Here is an 18116-nt window from a genome sequence, read left to right on the forward strand (position 1 = left end):
CAGTCCCCGAGGGCTCCCGGTGACTGCCGGGTCGGGGAGGAGGAGGGTGGCAACCCAGCCCCGCAGCTCCAGTTGCGGCAGGAGCCCCCCGGGCCTCAGTCTCCAAATCTGTCAAACGGGCGGGAGGGAGCCACAGGGTGTCTCTTCGGAAGACTCACAGGCGCAGGCGCAGACGGGTGCGCGCCCCCTAGGGTGCGCGCGAGCTAAGACCGCGGCCCGGGGCGGGGAGTCCCTGGCCCCACCCCCTGCAGCCCTCCCGGAGCCAGCGCGCCTGCGTCGCGGGCGCCCGGTGGGCGGAGTTCCTGGCGTCTCCGCCCCTTACCCGGCGTGCCCCGCGCCCGCAGGCGCTGACGTGGCCGCCGTCAGAGCCGCCATCTTGTGGGAGCAAAACCAACGCCTGGCTCGGAGCAGCAGCCTCTGAGGTGAGGGCGAGGGGCGCGGGCCGGCGTGGGCCGCAGATACGTTGGAGCTGGCGGGGGCTGGGGACTGGCCTCGGGTCGACTTGAGGTTCGCGAAGGGCACGTCGATCCCCGCGGCGGCGGCGGCGACAGGGCCGGGCCGGGGGCGGACGAGGACGGGCCGGGCTGAGGCTGGGGCCCGGCCGGAGTCGGGGCTGGGCGGACGGGCGGGTCGGTGAGCTCCTCGCGCCCCTCACAGGTTCCCAAAGTCTCCCGCGGCCGCTTGTCCTCCTCTGCCCGTCCCTGCCCCCGCCCGTCGCCCGGAAGTCCGCCTGGACGCCGGGCTCTTCTCCAGGAAACCTGGGCTTCCTGCTTCCCTCTCCTCTGCCCTTCTCGTTTCCCGAGGCCGCCCGCGCGTGGAGGGTTGGGGTTAGCTGCCGCGGGGGCCGGTGGGGGTCGTGGGGCCTTCCCCACCCGAGTACAGGCGAGCGAGCGGCATCCGGGCGGACCCCCGCCTCGGGGACCGGGAAACTGAGGCTCAGGCGGCCCCGAGACGCGGTCAAGGTCACGTAGGTGGTGGGGGCTTGCACCTTCGCGTCCCGACTTTATCCAGTTCGTGTTTGCTCTGAGGACGGTACCGGGTCAGGGGCGGTGAGAGCGGGCAGGCAGGTGGACAGGGACCCCGTGCCCTTCCCTGTCTGCTGAACGGAATGCGTGGACCTCCGGGGGAGCCCAGAGTGCCTCCCTTCACACCAGTGAGACGCGATTTGGGGTCATCACTCAGGGCCCCGGTGGCCTCCAGAGGGCCGGTCGATCTTCGTTTTAACTCCAGGGTGGTTTCCTTGACGTTGTCGGCAGTAGATAAGAAGGCCTCTTCTGAGCTGGTGAATCTTTAACCTGCCTGAATCTTTAACCTGCCTGCAGAACGACCTGCTCGCAGACTCTAGGCCGCAGAGGCCGGCCCCAGCGCTCTCTCAGAGCACAGCCTGGGTGGTTACGGGGTGTGGGATTGGGGCTGGACAGCCATGCGCACGTAGAGTGTTAAATAACCATTCCGACGGCACCTCCTGGCACTCCCTTTCAGTCCAGGCAGCCAGTTGCTGCTTTGCAGGAATTGAGCAGAAATGCACTCGGAATCGCGGGCAGGAAAAGAAGGGAGGTCGGAAGCTTTGGATGGTCCCCGAAGTCGCCGCCTAGTTGAGAGCTGTAGAGTTGGTGCCACTGCCCCTGTTGGAGTGGGCAGTTGTAGTTCTTGTTTCAGAACTAGTGGTCAGCAGTTTTCTTTGCCGGCTGTTGCAAGGCTGGTGGTTCTGGCGTTTTCCGCAGTGTGTTGGGAGAAGTGTGAGATGCCGTGGTGCAGTTGTGTGCTGCCCCTGTGGCCTTATGCTGTTGCGTTAGTCATTGTCTAACACGTATGACCGCATGAATGGTGTCCTCACTTAATTTGAATTTTCACCAGCACTGCCAAGGTAGCCAGAACCATAAGGTCCTGAAATGCCGTACTATTAGCTGGGTCCAAAATTGAGAAGAATTGAGTAGGGTAAATGGTAGTCACACATCTGATTGGCCACATTGTTAGAGTGTGTTGTCCACGTTTTCACATGTTGGTAGACCGGAGAATAGCTGTCACTTGTCTTCAGGTGTATCTTGTTGAAAATAAATCCAAATTACTGCAGCAGTAGGAATATGCTGTTGCCTGTGAGGCAGATTTTCAGATTTGCTAGTTGAAAAAGATTTGAAACAGTTGGTTTGGACAACAGCTGAGTCACACAATGACTGTGAGTGAAAAGCAAAAACTGGTTCTGTGCCCCTCACAGTTCTGGTTTTGTACATCATGTGGTCTAGCTATGCGCTGTACCTCTTGCACAATATGGAGAGGACATTCAGACATCTTCACCTGCTCATCTGCCCCTACGGACCAGACAGGCTTGAAACTATAGGAAGATGCATTTGGTCTTTCATTTTTCACTTCAGTAAAATTTAATATTGACTGTCAGCTGCTGCGGTGATCATGGAAGTAGACCTAAGAGAAAAAAACCTGTTGTGCAAGTTCACACGCGGAGTAGTATATGACTGTGGTTTCAGAGAATTGAAGCAGTTCTTTTTAGATTCTTCAAATTAAATGTCTCCTTGGTACTTAAACCTGCACTTACTCACAGGCCAGGCTCACCAAGCTTTCCTACACACTTCTTCCTGAGCTGTGACCATTCTCCTGAGCAAGAGGCTGCAGCCAGCCTGGGCTGGCGGGCCCCTACTGTCTCTCATAGGCATTCTCTCCGCTTGACCTTTCACCTCCATAAACTCAAGAGGGTGAAAGGAAATAGAGTGCACTGTCAGAGGTAATTGGGAGAGAAACACGAAAAGGCCTCAGTGGGGATCTTAAATTATGAGAACTTGTGTTTTTTTGTGTTGTGCCTGCTCCTCACTGGCACGGATGGTTGGTAGGGTTATTCTGCCTGTAGCCTCTGAAGTGGTCTTTTGGCAAAGATTTGGCCCCTTCATGTTGGGATTCCAGGACTTGCCTTCATCCTCAGGTTCATATTCTCCTGTGGTTGTTACAAGCTCTCTAAGGCATAGTTGCACTTATTGCCTTACAGCTGCGCAGCTGCCGCACCGTCCAGGAAGGTAGTTTCACATTCTCAGGTGGGTCAAATGACCTTGTTAGCAACTTGACAGACATGTCCTGGATGCTCTTTGTTCCCAGGAGGCTCTCAGGTCCTCCCCCAGGGTCCTGTCACTCAGCCACCTACAGGGATGGGGAGACAGTGAGGCTGGCTGATTAGCCATAATGTCCTTGACTAATCCTGCTTTCCTGGTTCTCACACAGTGGTAACAACGGCTGCCGGTTGTCAGCCAACAGACTGGGAAGGGTGGTGCTTCTTACAGGCCCTGATAACAGGAGAAGCCTAAATGACAACAAGAGAAGAGACAGGGAAAGCATAAAAGGCAGGCAGATCTTCACAGGCACAGCAATTGAAAATGATTCTGTTTAGAAGGCAGACATTCTCCCACACCCCTGAGGCCCAGGGCTCACTGCTAGTGTACAGCATGAAGTGAACAGGAGAGTTGATTCAGTTCATGAACATTTCAGGAAGTTAGAAGTCTGTAGTTGTGGATTGCAAAATACGTATCTGGCCTGCCTCCCATTTCCTGGCTAAAATACTTGGAATCTCCAAATTGATGATGTCTTTTTGTACCCTAATGAGTTGACCAGTGACGGGCAGCCCCTGTGAAACTTGAGGGTAGGGCTAGTCACAGGGCCAAGGCAGGATTAGAGGGTTTCAGCCCCACCCTCCAGTTTCCCCAGAGTGGAGAGGGACTGAAGATTGAGCTGGTCACCAATAGCCAATAATTTAATCAATCACACCTATATCATGAAGCCACACTTTTGCCTTCAGTAGTTAACAGCATCTACAGCCCCATGTTTCCACATTTGTACAAAGGAATGTTCAGACTGAACCACACTTAAGTACAATTTTGAAACAGCATGAGGCTGGGCGTGGTGGCTCACACCTGTAATCCCAGCACTTTGGGAGGCTGAGGAGGGTGGATCATGAGGTCAGGAGATTTGAGACCATCCTGGCAAACATGGTGAAACCCCGTCTCTACTAAAAATACAAAAAAATTAGCTGGGTGTGCTGGCGGGCACCTGTAGTCCCAGCTACTCGGGAGGCTGAGGCAGGAGAATGGCGTGAACCCGGGAGGCGGAGCTTGCAGTGAGTGGAGATTGGGCTACTGCACTCCAGCCTGGGCAACAGAGCGAGACTCCGTCTCAAAAAAAAAAAAAAAAAGAAACAGCATGAAACTCCTTGTTGATGGGAAATACCCGAAAAACCTGCCTGGGCTGTCAGAGAGCTTCAGAAAGCTGAATTCATGGAGGTTCCTGGAGAGTGGCACGCCCAGGAGGGCAAAGTAGTGCCGTGTCTCTTCCCTCATACCCCGCCTACTACATCTCTCCATCTGTATCCTTTGTAATATCCTTTATGAAAAACCAGTAACCTTTAGTGTTTTTCTGAGTTCTGTGAGCCACTCTAGCAAATTAATTGAACCCAAGGGGAAGGAGTTATGGGAACCCTGATTTATAGATGGTTGTCCAGAAGCACAGGTAAAATAACCTGGAGCTTGTGATTGCCTCCAGGTAGACAGTGTCAGAATTGAACTGAATTAAACGACACCTACCTGGTGTCTGCTGCAGAACGCAGAACTGGTTGCTTGCTTGGCATGTGGGGAGAAACCCCTGCTCATGTGGTGTGAGAAGCGACCTGTGTTATAAGAGTGTGTGAAAAACTGAGTTTGGGTTTTCCTATGTCCTCAAAATAGTATATTTTGAAAGCCTTCTAGGCAGAATGTATTAAAATAGTTTTTACTCCCTGAAGGGATGCCAGCAAGCTAGAAAGATTCATTTCTAAAGGGCTTCCAGTGGTAGCATGGCTAGACATGAGACATCTTTCCATTTGTGTCATACAGCAAGTTATTTTTGCAGTACCATATACACTATACGGGAAACTTTTAAGTATTTTATAGGTTTGATTTAGGTACAAATGGCCAAGAAGACTATTGTTAGCTATGTAGACTCATCCTGGGGATTGGGAACGGAGGCAGTTAGATGTGCCTGTGCTTCGTACCTTCTGTAGATGGGAATGCAGTTGCTCACTCACCAATCAAATTTATTGATTTATATTTAAAATACTATGAATACATCTTCTGGCAATTTTGGTGGTGACATTTTCCTTAAAATATTTGTACTAGCCAGGCACTGTGGCTCACACCTGTGTAGTGCAATCTACTTGGGAGGCTGAGGCAGGAGAATGGATCACTTGAGCCTAGGAGGTCAAGATTGCAGTGAGCTGTGATCATACCACTGCACTCCAGCTTGAGTAACAGAGCAGGACCCTTAGCTCTTAAAAAAAAAATTTATACCTACTCACCAGCTAAGGACCTGGGGGCAGGTTTAGAAAACAGATTTTGAACATGCATCCCTCCCTCCCTCTTGTGGTGTCTGACATCACTGAGCTGCCACACTTTTGCCTTCAGCAGTTAACAGCATCTACAACCCCATTTTCCCACATTTTCACAGTCAAAAGAATGTTCAGACTGACCCACACGTGAGTACAGTTTTTAAACAGCATGAAATTCCTTGTTGACGCGATAGGTTTTTCGTGACGAACTTAATTTTTAGGGAAAGCACATCTGCAGATGTGTACAGTTGATCTTCATGAGCCCTATGGGCCTGATAAACATTCTTTTGCCATTGTTTTCTCCTCTCCTTGGTGGTGAGTCACTTGTGCAGTGCCCAGCGGAAGAGGGTGGGAGGCTGGAGAGGAAGGCCTGTTCTGGGCAAAGGAAGCCCTGCTTGATGAGCATGAGGCTCCACGGGGGCAGGGGCTGTGACGGTGAGTGCCACACAGAGCTGCCCACACTGGTGGAGGGAAGGCAGGGAGATACCAGGACCATCCGGAAGGGGCTGAGTGTCATTTGACAGGTGCCATGTGAGCAGAGATGTGAAGGAGTGGCCCGGGACAATCAGGGCAGAATCCCCGAGGTGAGTGCGCTGGCTGGCAGAGTTTGGAGACCTGCCAGGAGCAGGGTGCATACTGGGTGGGAAGCCTGCTGGGGTGTGCAGTGGCCCTCGGAGGGGGTCTACGGTCCCCAGAAAAAGGAATTTGGTAATCTGTGGTGGCATTTTAGGGTGGTAGCACTGGCACCTTTGGCAGTGGCAAGAACACTTCCTTTCTGACCTTCATGTAGGGGAGGTCGTCTGATGTCCCAGATGACGTAGACCTGATGTCCTAGACCTGTTATAAATATGAAAAAAAATTTGTGCATAGTTTTAACAGGTGTTCCGAAGTTCTAGGAACAAAATCACCTTATAAATCAAAGATGACTGTGTATTGTTCTCTTCAGAATCACAGCAAGAATTCGGTTTCCAGAAGGAAAAGCTACAGTAGTTGCTTCATGGACACAGCTTGCCCTTGAGGTTGGTGGTGTCAGTGCATGAGCAGCCTGGTAAGGGTGGTTCTCTGGCCGCCACACTTGGTCCTCTAGCGTGGTTGTGAAGTCACTTTCCTTTACTCTCCATTGCATCATAGTTGGGGCAGAGCAGTGGTTCTCTGCCGTCTTGTGCGAGTGCTGGGATGCTGTCTCTACTTCCTTTTGGGTTGCCAGAGGCATTTAGAGCACAGTGTGGGCATTATGTTGTGGACCAAGGCAGCCTATTGCAAGGACCTGATCTGGCGGCAGCCATGGGGCAGCTCTGAGCAGAGCATCGGGTCACCTGGCTGACTGGTGTGCTGAGAACACGCAGGAGGAGGCTGGAGATGGGGTTCTTGCCTGGGGAACAGGAGGGAGGCTACTTGCATCACAGCGGAGAATGCCTTTTGGGTTTGGGAGGGGTTTTTCGGCAGCAAAGCTGGCTGTCAAGAGGCAGGAATTGGGAGGAGGGTCTAAAGTCTTGAAGAGAAATGTGGGGTCGCTGTGTAGGGGCCACCGTGTAGGGGCCGCTATCATCTGGACAGCAGGACAGATGCCAGCGTGTGTGTGAGACCTCGTCACTTGAAGGGAGGTCCCCAGAGTGTGTCCCCGGGGTGTGCCTATCACCTAGGTCTGGAGTGCATCCAGAAGCAAGGATTTCCTGCAAGGGCCGTGGCCTCCCTTTACATGTCTGACTACCCCTTCCCTTTATATGTCTGACTGATGAGAGTGGGGTGGGGTGGCAAGGTGGTGCTCGTCCCAAAGCTGGGGGAAACCTGTTGATAGCTCCTACTCCCATTGTTGCACTTTGCTTTTGATTGCTCTGGAAGAGCAAGTCTTTGTGTGGTGTTTCCCCTCAGCCCACATTTTTAAAATGAAAGTTTCTTGAAGGCAGAAATCAAGTTTTAGGCATTGGCTCAGTCACTGGTGCAGCCATTGCATTAATTTTCTTTAACCTGGTGCGGAGAAGCTACAAGGGCCCCACCCCCTTCTAGTGGTTGGAGGAAGGAGCAACTTGCTCTCCCAGTTTATGACAGCAACACCAGCAGTATGCTGTTCCAGTTCCTCTTTTTTTTTTTCAAGTGGTGTGGAAAGGGGCCTTCATGGCCCTGGATCCCCCAGCCCCACACAAGGGTGAGCCCATGTTCGCCCGGAACAGTGCCTGGCAGTAGCTCAGTGCACAGCACGTCTATGGTGAGTGTGTAGTTCAGGAAGTGAACTGGCAAAGCTGAGTATCACCCTCTCTTCCTGGGTTCTTGCCACTCCCCTGAAAACCAGGGTAGCATTGTCACATCAGATAGCTCCGCCATGTGTGCGCTGACCATGCTGAGATGGGCACTGTGGACTCAGCCTCTGGTGATTGCTGGAACCAGTGGCCTCCATGTGAGGTACAGGGGAATGCACTGCTAGCAGATGGTTGGGGTGTGGACACTCGTCCTGCCATCTTGGCTTGGTGCTGTGCCATCGCACAGTCATTTGCTGTTTAGCATGCATGGGAGAGAGTGAAGCACGAGGGCCCAGGCCCCTGGGAGTGCCTCCCCTCAAGTTGGAAGAGCCCTTGGGCATGGCATAGGCGCCTGGCAGAATTGGACTAGGCCATGATCCAGGGCGTTGGGGCCTCACCTAGGAGTTGCGGTTCTGGTCGGAAGCCCTGTGGAGACAGGGTCTCCCCTGTGGGCACCAAACTGACCTCAAACTGCTGGTTCTTTGGCCCTGGGGATGGGGCTGGTTGAAATACTCTCCCAGCAGCTGTCACCTGCAGGGAGAGGTGGGGGTAGGGGTGCTGTGTTTCTTAGCTGTTCCGCGTTGCAGTGTTAAATCCCTGCAGGTTCCTCATTCTCAGCTTGTGTTGTGAGTTTCAGTGTTGTGGGCTAATGTGGATTTGCGTTTTTGGTCTTGGTTTTCCCAGTGGCCAGTCCGTCACCCGCTGCACTGGGGGCCAGGTAGAGGCCAACTGCACCCTGCCTGCCAGAGTAGAAATACTGGTAGGCCCTAGGCTCTGCTGCCCCTTCCATGTCCTTGTGTAAGCATCCATGGACAAAGCTGACTCACAGGGTGTGCACAGCTGCAGGGAGGCCAGGAAACAGGGGTTTTATTCTAGAGGGCCTTGTGCTCAGTGACAGACCAGAGTCCCATCACTGAAGAGAGCAGGGCTGGGACAGCACAAAGGACTGGACAGCGTTTGCCATGATGCCATGTGCACAGCCAGCGCAAGTCCCTTATTGTAGCTGTGGTCAGGTCATGAGACACTGCCCTCAGCAGCCCTGGGAGCCCACCTGGTGTGTGCTCAGAGCTGTGCATCTGCAGATTTCAGAAGGACTTATGTTTGGTGAGGTGCTTTGAGGACAGTTAAGTAACTTCGCAAATACCAAGAAGCAAGAAATACACAAATAAGCAGGTAATGGTTCTTTGGTGTTTACATTAGCTAGTGGGCAACAGTTCTTTGGTGTTCACATTAGCTATAGTCCCAGAACTCAGTCCATGAGGTGAAATCACAAAAATGGAATTCGTTTCTAGCTGTCAGTACAAAAACTGATTTAAGATATCACCTTGAATTTTAAGCTGACAGTGATCTAAACTGCATTTCACTGATTGTCCCACCTGAAAGTCAGACCTGATAGATAATGCCCTCCCTTAAGGCCAGCAGCAGATGTGTTAGACGTGACCCTTGTGCCTGGCAGCCCTCGTCTCCTAATGGCTGTGGGGTCACTGTGTCGAGTTGTAATGCCTAATGAGCTCCTCTAAAAACACCCTGAAACTTTTGTAAAAAAAAAAAAAAAAAAACAAACCAGCAGACTCTCAGTGGAACTCGCCTTCAGATGCAGGCCACAATAAGAGTTCTAGAATGTGTGTGCTGTTCTTTTGTCTCAATCTGTATGATTGCAAGTCTCTTCAACATGATTGGGTGCATGGAGTGTCTTGGTCATGTGTCTTCCCCTCTGAGCATGCCTTTTGATTCACACCTGTGTCACACTTGTGCCGGCCTGTGAGATGTGTCTGCCTGTCACCAGTATCGGCACAGTTTTCCCTTTACGTGAGTTTTGGTAAAATAGTGACAAAATGTAATGCAGTGCTCAGTCGCAGAAAAATGTCAGGCCTACAGAAATGGAGCATTTGGCTGGCGGGTAGAGTGATGACCATAGGCTTTATTTGGCTGGTGTGGTAAACAAGAAGTAGCTTGTGCAGGTGAGAATAAATGGCCATATTGCATTTCATTTTAAGGACTCCCTTAAAATGAAAATCTTCATGTGGGAAATGAACACAGGCTTTCACGAAATTGATCATCTACACTATATGTATGACTGTTGAAAGGCTGTTGTTTCTCAGAAATCCTTAAAATGTTATGTAATGTACATGAGTCCCTTCATGTACATCAGGAAGTCATCAGTTTTGTTCAGTTTCCTCAGATTAGATAGTAAAACTGAGATTATGAACTATAAAGATGTGTGTAATTTATCTGTCAGTGAACTTGACTTTAATAAAAGCTGTTTAAAAAAGAACTCTGGGTGGGGTGCATTGGCTCACACGCATAGTCCCAACTACTGTGGAGGTCAGGGCAGGAGGATCACTGGAGCCCAAGAGTTCAAGACCAGCCTGGGCAGGATAGCGAGACCCTGTCTATAGAAAATATTAAAAATCAGCCAGGCATGGTGGCGTGCCCTTGCAGTCTCTGCCACTTGGGAGGCTGAGGTGCTCAAGGCCCAGGAGCTCAAGGCTGCAATGGGCTGTGAGCAAACCACTGAATTCCAACCTGGGTGACAGAGTGAGGCCCCGTCTCAAAAAGAGAACTCTCAATGTCACTGGCTTTCCATGTAAGCAGAGCACATAATGTGAGCCCCATTCGTGGATGTCAGTCAGCAGAACAGAATCTTGGACCTGGAGCTTGTTTGTCCTGTGCTAGAGGTTGGAGGTATCTCTGTCTTTCTGTTGGTTCCTGTCAGTTCAGGTCACTTAGAGATTCTGTTACATACACCAGCTCTGACAGGTTGGGGGAAATGATCAACCTTCCGCCTGCGCCTGTTCCCTTCCCTGACTCATGCCAAAGTATCCCTGAGATCTGCAAGGGACCGGGGACAGTACTGGCTGGTGGTCCGGGTACAGGCCACAGAGGCATCTGGACCCCCTGTGCATCTGGACCAGTTTGGTTGGATCTATTCACAGACACAAAACGGATGTGAACTCACAGAGCTACATTTTCTCCTTGCCCCTGTTCAGGCACAGTGAGGTGTCAGGGAATGTAGCTGCCAGAGTTGACTGTCCCGTTCTCTGGTGTAATGCCTGAAGGCCACCTTTACCATTGGTCTCTGGTCCTCACCGAAGAAAGAAACATTCTTCCTAAAAGACTTTTTTCCCCAGAGTTGGAGCCCCCAGCGTGGTCAGGAAAGAGAAGTAGCCACTGGCGGCTCCTGGCATCCTCCTGCTGGGCAGCCCCCTTCTCAAAGTGTGAGGGGTCCCGTCATGTACAAGCAGGAAGGCTCTGAGAAAGCCAGGTTTGCTCCTACCACAGGATAATTCCGATGAACCTGAAAAGCGGGTTTTGGCTTGTGTGCAGGGACTCTGGTGGAAGAAAGGGTGACAGCACCTGGCCTGGGCGTGACACAAGTTAGGACCCGTACCAAGAGGCCCTGGAATTGAGGATGGGGGTTGCTGTGGACCCTTTCTCCCTCTTTGGAAACTCTATTGGGTCTCCGTCTGTCACAGAAGCAGTAAATGGTGTAGGGGCTGCCAGGTCCAGGGTCCTGTGGGGATGCTGGAACGTGCCGAGGCAGGACGTGCCAGCTACCCTCTGCTCATATGTGCAGCAGGGCCGCAGATGTGCTTGTGGGTGGGAGAGACCAAGCTGTCTGTGTGCTGATGTCTTGACACCTGAGACTTCAGGTTCACCCCCCCTGGTTCTGCCATTCCATTGCAGGGTGGCTTCCCTCCTTTGGGGACTCTTAACGCTTTGGTCTGTTTAAAAAAAAAAAAAAAAAAGGCCGGGCGTGGTGGCTCACTCCTGTAAGCCCAGCACTTTGGGAGGCCAAGGTGGGCTGATCATCTGAGGTCAGGGGTTCAAGACCAGCCCTGTCCAACATGGTGAAACCCCGTCTCTACTAAAAAAAAAAAAAATTAGCTGGGCGTGGTGGCACGCACCTGCAGTCCCAGCTACTCGGGAATCTGAGGCAGGAGAATCTCTTGAACCTGGGAGGCAGAGGTTGCAGTGAGCCAGGATCACGCCTGGGAGGTTGCAGTGAGCCAGGATCACGCCTGGGAGGTTGCAGTGAGCTGAGATCAAGCCACTGCACTCCAGCCTGGATGACAGAGTGAGACTCCATCTCAAAAAAAGAAAAAAAAAAAAAAGCCACCAATGTCGAGGGCCTGGGACTACTGGCATCACACACCCCGGTGCCTGCAGGCTGCATGGTCTCCTGTGCATGGTTGGTGGCACTGCCCCGGGCATGAGGAGGCAGCAGGTATGTGTGGATCACGGACAGTGCTGGGGTCGAGGGGGCTGGTGACGGCGTGACACCCCTTCCCCAAGTGGCTGGGTGTTACTGTCAATTCTCCCAAGCGCCGTGCTTCAGTGGTTGTGGCAGTCTGGTGCTGCCTCTCCCCAACTGGCAGGCGACCCTTATTCCTGAGTCCCTGCTGACTTGGTTTCCTAGGTTTATTCCTCCTAGACTTGTTAACTTGTACAGTTAACAAGCCTTTGACACCACACACCCTTGGCTCAGCTTTCCAACACCCCAGTAATAACACAACATCAGGACTCCCTGAGTATCATCCACCATATGTTTTCCTGGAGTAACTCATAAAAGGCCCTCTTTTGGTTCCATTTCATGCTTGGGTTTTTCATGCGAACCTGTCATTAGTTTTTCTGCATTGCCTAGAGATTCCCAACCCCATAATGAGAACATGTAGGTGGCATGCCTCATTCTTGCAGGTGTCCACTTCCTGCTGCAGTCTGAGGGGGTTGGCTAGGCTGCTGTTCTCTCTCCATATGGGGGTGGCTAGGCTGCTGCTCTCTCTCCACATTGCTGTGGACTCACATTCTCTCCCTGGTTCCCTGGGGGAGCTTCTTGGGGAGGGAGCATGTGAGAGGTCTGAAGCCCTGCGGTTTGGGAGTTATTTTCATTCTCCCCTAACGCTTGTTGGATATTTTGGCTGGGTATAGAATTAAAGGTCATGTTCTAAGGGTTTCAAAAGCAGTGTTTCAGAGTCTTCCATTCTCTGGGCCATCAGAGGTGTCATTTGCCCCTGTGCATTCTGGAGTCCACCTTGCACCTTTATTGGGTTTCATCTAGGTCCTTGGCTTTGCGCTTCGGCCCTTTGAGGCCGAAACCCAGATTCCTGGGTCCCCGCTCTGGAACACGGAAAAATTTCACCCTGTAATTTCATATGTTCTTTCTTTTTAGGGTTTCTGTTAGTTGATATCTTAAGTTACTCCTCATCTTCCTTTTTCATTGTTTTTGTTCTGCCTTCTGAGCACCTTCATTTTGAATTTTCCTTTTCAGCTATTTGTGCATGTATCAGGTTTCTGTCCTTTTCCTTTGTTAAAATAGTCTTCTGTCTTCAGTCTCCTGTCTTGGTTGCCTCCTTGCACATTCCTTTTATATTTGGGTCTCTTATGTTGGTGGCCTTTCAAAGGCAGACAGGCCTGTCTCTTGGTGGGGGGTGGGGGTGGGCGGAGCTCCAGTTGCTTGTGTGGATCTGCTGGGGCATATAGAACTCTCAGGAATTATTCTGGAATTTCATGGCTCAAGTGTGTTGTCATGGCTCAGCGCAGGCCTAAGCCCTGCTGCAGCTGCTCCCCTAGACCAAGCTTGTCCAACCCTTAGGCCGCATGTGGCCCAGGATGGCTTTGAACCTGACCTAACACAAATTTCTAATAAAACATTGAGATTTTGGGGGTTTTTTTGTTTTGGTTTGGTTCATCAGCTGTTGTGTTAGTATATTTTGTGTGTGGTCCAAGACAATTCATCTTCCATTGTGGCCCAGGGTAGCCAAGATTGGACATTCCTGCCCTAGGCAGTCCCAGCTTCATCCCTTGGGTCCCAGATGGTCCAGCTTTCTCTGCCTGGTCAATCATCACGTCCAAGGTCTTCCTCCTTTTTCTCTCTGCCCTTCAAGGAGTGTGTGTCATTTTGGTGTCTTCATTGGCAGTGGTTGCAGGAGTGGACTGAGAGGGCATGTATACAGTCTCTTCTGTGCTCCGTGGGTGGTGGTCTTCCTCTGGGCTTAGAAAACCTGGCTGTCCCCAAAAAGGGAACAGTGAAGGTCCTTATAAATTTCAGAATTCATTTAAGTTTCAGAATAGGTGACATGTTTAAAACCAAGAGCAAAGTGTTCAAAGGACACTGATCCAGCTTGAAGGGGTTCTGCGGCTCATCTGGGATGATGGCAGTGTCAAATCAGACACGGGCGGCCAGTTCACACCCACTGAAACACACAGGCATGTGTGGGCTCTCCCCAATGTTGAGAAATGGAGAAGAGGCATTTCCTTGCAGTAGCGTGCTGGGGTGACGAGAAAGTCACCAGCGGACAGTCATGGCCATGATTCAGCCAAAAGCCGCCTGTGTGTGGAACCCCTGGTGGAGGAGGTCTGATGAGGGGTGGGTGTGCTCACAGGCTCCTGGCATGTCCTCTTGAAGGCAGAAACCTTCCTTACTCGGGGTAAGCCCCGCTGCGGGTGCAGTGAAGAAGCAGTCATTGTTTCAGAAAGTGACCAGTTTTTTCTAAAGTCCCTGTTCGGAATAAAATCACCTGATTCGTGAAATTGCCCACTGGGCAGTGAGGCCAAAGCCTAATAGCTTCAGTGTCCTCACAGAGGCGTCTGGGCAGTGGAGGCCCTTCCTGCTGGAGTCTCTGCAGGGCTCTGATGGTGGGTGCCAGCTGACTTAATTGCTGTCCCCAATATTTGTGTTCTGCTGAGGGAACCCCTACCATTGCGGTGTGGGGCAGACATGGCGTGCGTGCCCCATCGAGGCTGTGTCCTCATGGGAGTGTGTCCCTGAAGGTGTCTTGCTGTGCCTGTCCTGGCCCTGTGTGCTCTGGTCCTTGTGAGTGTGGGGAGGCACAGTGAGTGGTGCTCTCCGGCCCTGGAAGGTTCTGTGTTGGGGTGTAGAGGAGCCTTGCACGCACCTGGAAGCCAATCCTCAGGCAGCCAGCCTCCCCTCCTGCATAGGCTGGGATGAGGCAGCCTTTCTGGCCATGCAGCTGTGAGGACGGCTTCCCAAGATGAAGGCAACAGTTTCTCAATTCCTGACTCAGCCATTTTCCCTTAGCCCCCATCCTGAGGTGGATTTAGGGGGCATGGGAAGCAGGGCTCTTTCCCTGTTTCCCTGCAGGCTTCCAGGAGGTGGGGTGAGGCAGTGGTGCGTCCCTGGGTGGGTGGGCTCTGAGCAGCTGCTGCTGGGCAGCACAGAACCAGACATGGAGCACCTTGTCTCTCCAGGTGTCCCTGGCCAGTGTCCTTCCACCTGTCCACAAGCATGGGGAACATCTTCGCTAACCTCTTCAAGGGCCTTTTTGGCAAAAAAGAAATGCGCATCCTCATGGTGGGCCTGGATGCTGCAGGGAAGACCACGATCCTGTACAAGCTTAAGCTGGGTGAGATCGTGACCACCATTCCCACCATAGGTGAGGTGGGGGCCAGCAGGGAGTGGGCTGGGCTGGGCTGGGCCAAGGTACAAGGCCTCACCCTGCATCCCGCACCCAGGCTTCAACGTGGAAACCGTGGAGTACAAAAACATCAGCTTCACTGTGTGGGACGTGGGTGGCCAGGACAAGATCCGGCCCCTGTGGCGCCACTACTTCCAGAACACACAAGGTGAGTGGCTGGGGCCTGGTCCCATGGGCCCTCCTGCTTCTAGAGAGGGGGGGCCAGCCCGTAGATGGGGCATCGATGCCCATAGATGCGGCAGGGGGGCTGTGTTCCCATGACCATTTGACACTGGCTGCCCGGCAGGCCTGATCTTCGTGGTGGACAGCAATGACAGAGAGCGCGTGAACGAGGCCCGTGAGGAGCTCATGAGGATGTTGGCCGAGGACGAGCTCCGGGATGCTGTCCTCCTGGTGTTCGCCAACAAGCAGGTAGGCGCCCGGGCCAGCCTGGGGAATGTGAGGAGCCAGCGTGGGTTCCTCCAGGGCGCCTGGTGGTAGGGGTTACTGGAGGCTAGTGGGGCCCCTTTCTCTGTCCTGGGGACAGCCCTTCCCACCAACCCTTCCTTCCCCCAGGACCTCCCCAACGCCATGAATGCGGCCGAGATCACAGACAAGCTGGGGCTGCACTCCCTACGCCACAGGAACTGGTACATTCAGGCCACCTGCGCCACCAGCGGCGACGGGCTCTATGAAGGACTGGACTGGCTGTCCAATCAGCTCCGGAACCAGAAGTGAACGCGACCCCCCTCCCTCTCACTCCTCTTGCCCTCTGCTTTACTCTCATGTGGCAAACGTGCGGCTCGTGGTGTGAGTGCCAGAAGCTGCCTCCGTGGTTTGGTCACCGTGTGCATCGCACCGTGCTGTAAATGTGGCAGACGCAGCCTGCGGCCAGGCTTTTTATTTAATGTAAATAGTTTTTGTTTCCAATGAGGCAGTTTCTGGTACTCCTATGCAATATTACTCAGCTTTTTTTATTGTAAAAAGAAAAATCAACTCACTGTTCAGTGCTGAGAGGGGATGTAGGCCCATGGGCACCTGGCCTCCAGGAGTCGCTGTGTTGGGAGAGCCGGGCACACCCTTGGCTTTAGAGCTGTGTTGAAATCCATTTTGGTGGTTGGTTTTTAATCCAAACTCAGTGCATTTTTTAAAATAGTTAAGAATCCAAGTCGAGAACACTTGAACACACAGAAGGGAGACCCCGCCTAGCATAGATTTGCAGTTATGGCCTGGATGCCAGTCGCCAGCCCAGCTGTTCCCCTCAGGAACATGAGGTGGTGGTGGCGCAGCAGACCGCGATCAATTCTGCATGGTCACAGTAGAGATCCCCGCAACTCGCTTGTCCTTGGGTCACCCTGCATTCCATAGCCAAGTGCTTGTCCCTGTGCTCCCACGGTTCCCAGGGGCCAGGCTGGGAGCCCACAGCCACCCCACTCTCCCGCAGGCTGCCCCACCCACCTTCAGGCAGCCTATGGGATGCAGGGCCCCATCTGTCCCTCGGTCATCGTGTGGCCAGAGTGGGTCCGTCGTCCCCAACACTCGTGCTCGCTCAGACACTTTGGCAGGATGTCTGGGGCCTCACCAGCAGGAGCGCGTGCAAGCCGGGCAGGCGGTCCACCTAGACACCACAGCCCCTCGGGAGCACCCCACCTCCGTGTGTGATGTAGCTTTCTCTCCCTCAGCCTGCAAGGGTCCGATTTGCCATCGAAAAAGACAACCTCTACTTTTTTCTTTTGTATTTTGATAAACACTGAAGAAGCTGGAGCTGTTAAATTTATCTTGGGGAAACCTCAGAACTGGTCTATTTGGTGTCGTGGAACCTCTTACTGCTTTCAATACACGATTAGTAATCAACTGTTTTGTACACTTGTTTTCAGTTTTCATTTCGACAAACAAGCACTGTAATTATAGCTATTAGAATAAAATCTCTTAACTATTTCACCGGCTCTCCAGTGCTTCCACACAGGCATACTGCCCCCAGGAGATGGTGGGTGGATCAGCCAGCTTTACTCTAGGAAGTGCAGGTGACCGCCTAGGGCCGCCACCTGAGTCCACACCCTCCCCATGTCCCCTCCTGAGTGTGCGGGCACTTCTCTGTCTCTCTGTGTGAGAGGCTTTTCCAGCATGGTTGCCCACAGTGACCTTGGTCTCATTTGCAGTCCTGTTGGGCCCAGCCAGTGAGACCTGGGCCATACCGGACGGGTCAGCAGGCACCATGGAAGACCTCAGCCTCCGTCCCTCCCTCCATCGACCTGCTGCTGAACCCTGCTTTGTATAGCTGGCTATGGGGCAGGGCCGCTGCTAGCATACATAGTGCTTTGTGCCAACTGGGGAATGGTCCCTGCCTGAGTGGGCACAGCCCCCACCTCTCCTCAAGATGCCATGCAGCAGGGGGCTGCCAGTCTGGGGGTACCTGTTTCTGGGATGGGGCCATCAGCAGGTCTAAGGTCTGCCTTCTGTTGGGCAGAGTCCCAAAAGAGAGGGCTGCCCTGGCTAGGTGGCCCGACCTTCATCCCCCTTGACAGCACCCAAGACAGCACAGTCTCCACTCCAGTAGCCACCCGAGGGTGAGAGCAGAGGTCAAAGCCACAAGCTACACCTTGGCTAGGGCCCTGAGTAAGGTCTGCTTAACTTCCTTTGAAATTAGGCCAGGCGAAGGAGCTCATGCCTCTCATCCCAACACTGCAACGCTGCAGTGAACTGTGATGCAGCCCAGGTGCCATCTGTCTTTATGCCATGCAGCCTGGTGGCCACACACATCCTGAACAGCCCTGACCCTTCTTAGGGTTGGGCAGAAGGGACACCCAGCCCACTGCCCCTGGAGAAGCAGAGCTGGGGGTTAGGGCAGCAAGCAGTTGGAGGAGCTCCCCAACCCCCACACCCAATTGAGGCTGTGCCTCCACAGACTCTGCAATCCTTGACCTCACCTGTCGCAGGGTTAGGACTCTCTGCCCCAGGTTCCCACATTGCCAGCTGAGAACCCACTTCCAGGGCCTCAGCCCTCCCTGGGTTTTGGTGGGGGCTCTGGGCACACATGGGAGGACTACATTCCCCCAGGACATTAGGAATCAGATGGGCTCCGGGGCTCACGCCTGTAATCCCAGCACT

The 18116-nt window shown here is 53.0% G+C and overlaps 1 protein-coding gene across 2 annotated transcripts; it reads left to right on the forward strand.

Moving 5' to 3' along the window:
• The first annotated feature begins 326 nt into the window (after positions 1-326).
• Positions 327-16949, forward strand: ARF1 (ADP ribosylation factor 1). Of its 2 annotated transcripts, none has more exons than XM_032137707.2 (5): positions 327-422; positions 14803-14987; positions 15067-15177; positions 15316-15440; positions 15585-16949. In XM_032137707.2, the coding sequence occupies exons 2-5, from the start codon at positions 14840-14842 to the stop codon at positions 15744-15746; spliced, it is 546 nt and encodes a 181-aa protein (XP_031993598.1). In that variant the 5' UTR covers positions 327-422; positions 14803-14839; the 3' UTR covers positions 15747-16949. The 2 variants fall into 2 exon arrangements, with proteins under 2 accessions (XP_031993598.1, XP_031993599.1); XM_032137708.2 differs by having other exon boundaries at positions 364-507.
• The last annotated feature ends 1167 nt before the right edge of the window (positions 16950-18116 follow it).

The sequence above is a fragment of the Hylobates moloch genome, unplaced genomic scaffold (assembly GCF_009828535.3).
Source record: "Hylobates moloch isolate HMO894 unplaced genomic scaffold, HMol_V3 SCAFFOLD_18, whole genome shotgun sequence".
Taxonomy (NCBI): Eukaryota; Metazoa; Chordata; class Mammalia; order Primates; family Hylobatidae; genus Hylobates; species Hylobates moloch.

Excerpts from the sequence above, each read along its gene's own strand:
- ARF1 (XM_032137707.2), top strand. The coding sequence starts at position 14,840 with ATGGGGAACATCTTCGCTAACCTCTTCAAGGGCCTTTTTGGCAAAAAA. Across the intron at positions 15,178-15,315 it reads CTACTTCCAGAACACACAAG|GCCTGATCTTCGTGGTGGAC; the intron begins GTGAGTGGCTGG and ends GCTGCCCGGCAG. Across the intron at positions 15,441-15,584 it reads TGGTGTTCGCCAACAAGCAG|GACCTCCCCAACGCCATGAA; the intron begins GTAGGCGCCCGG and ends TCCTTCCCCCAG.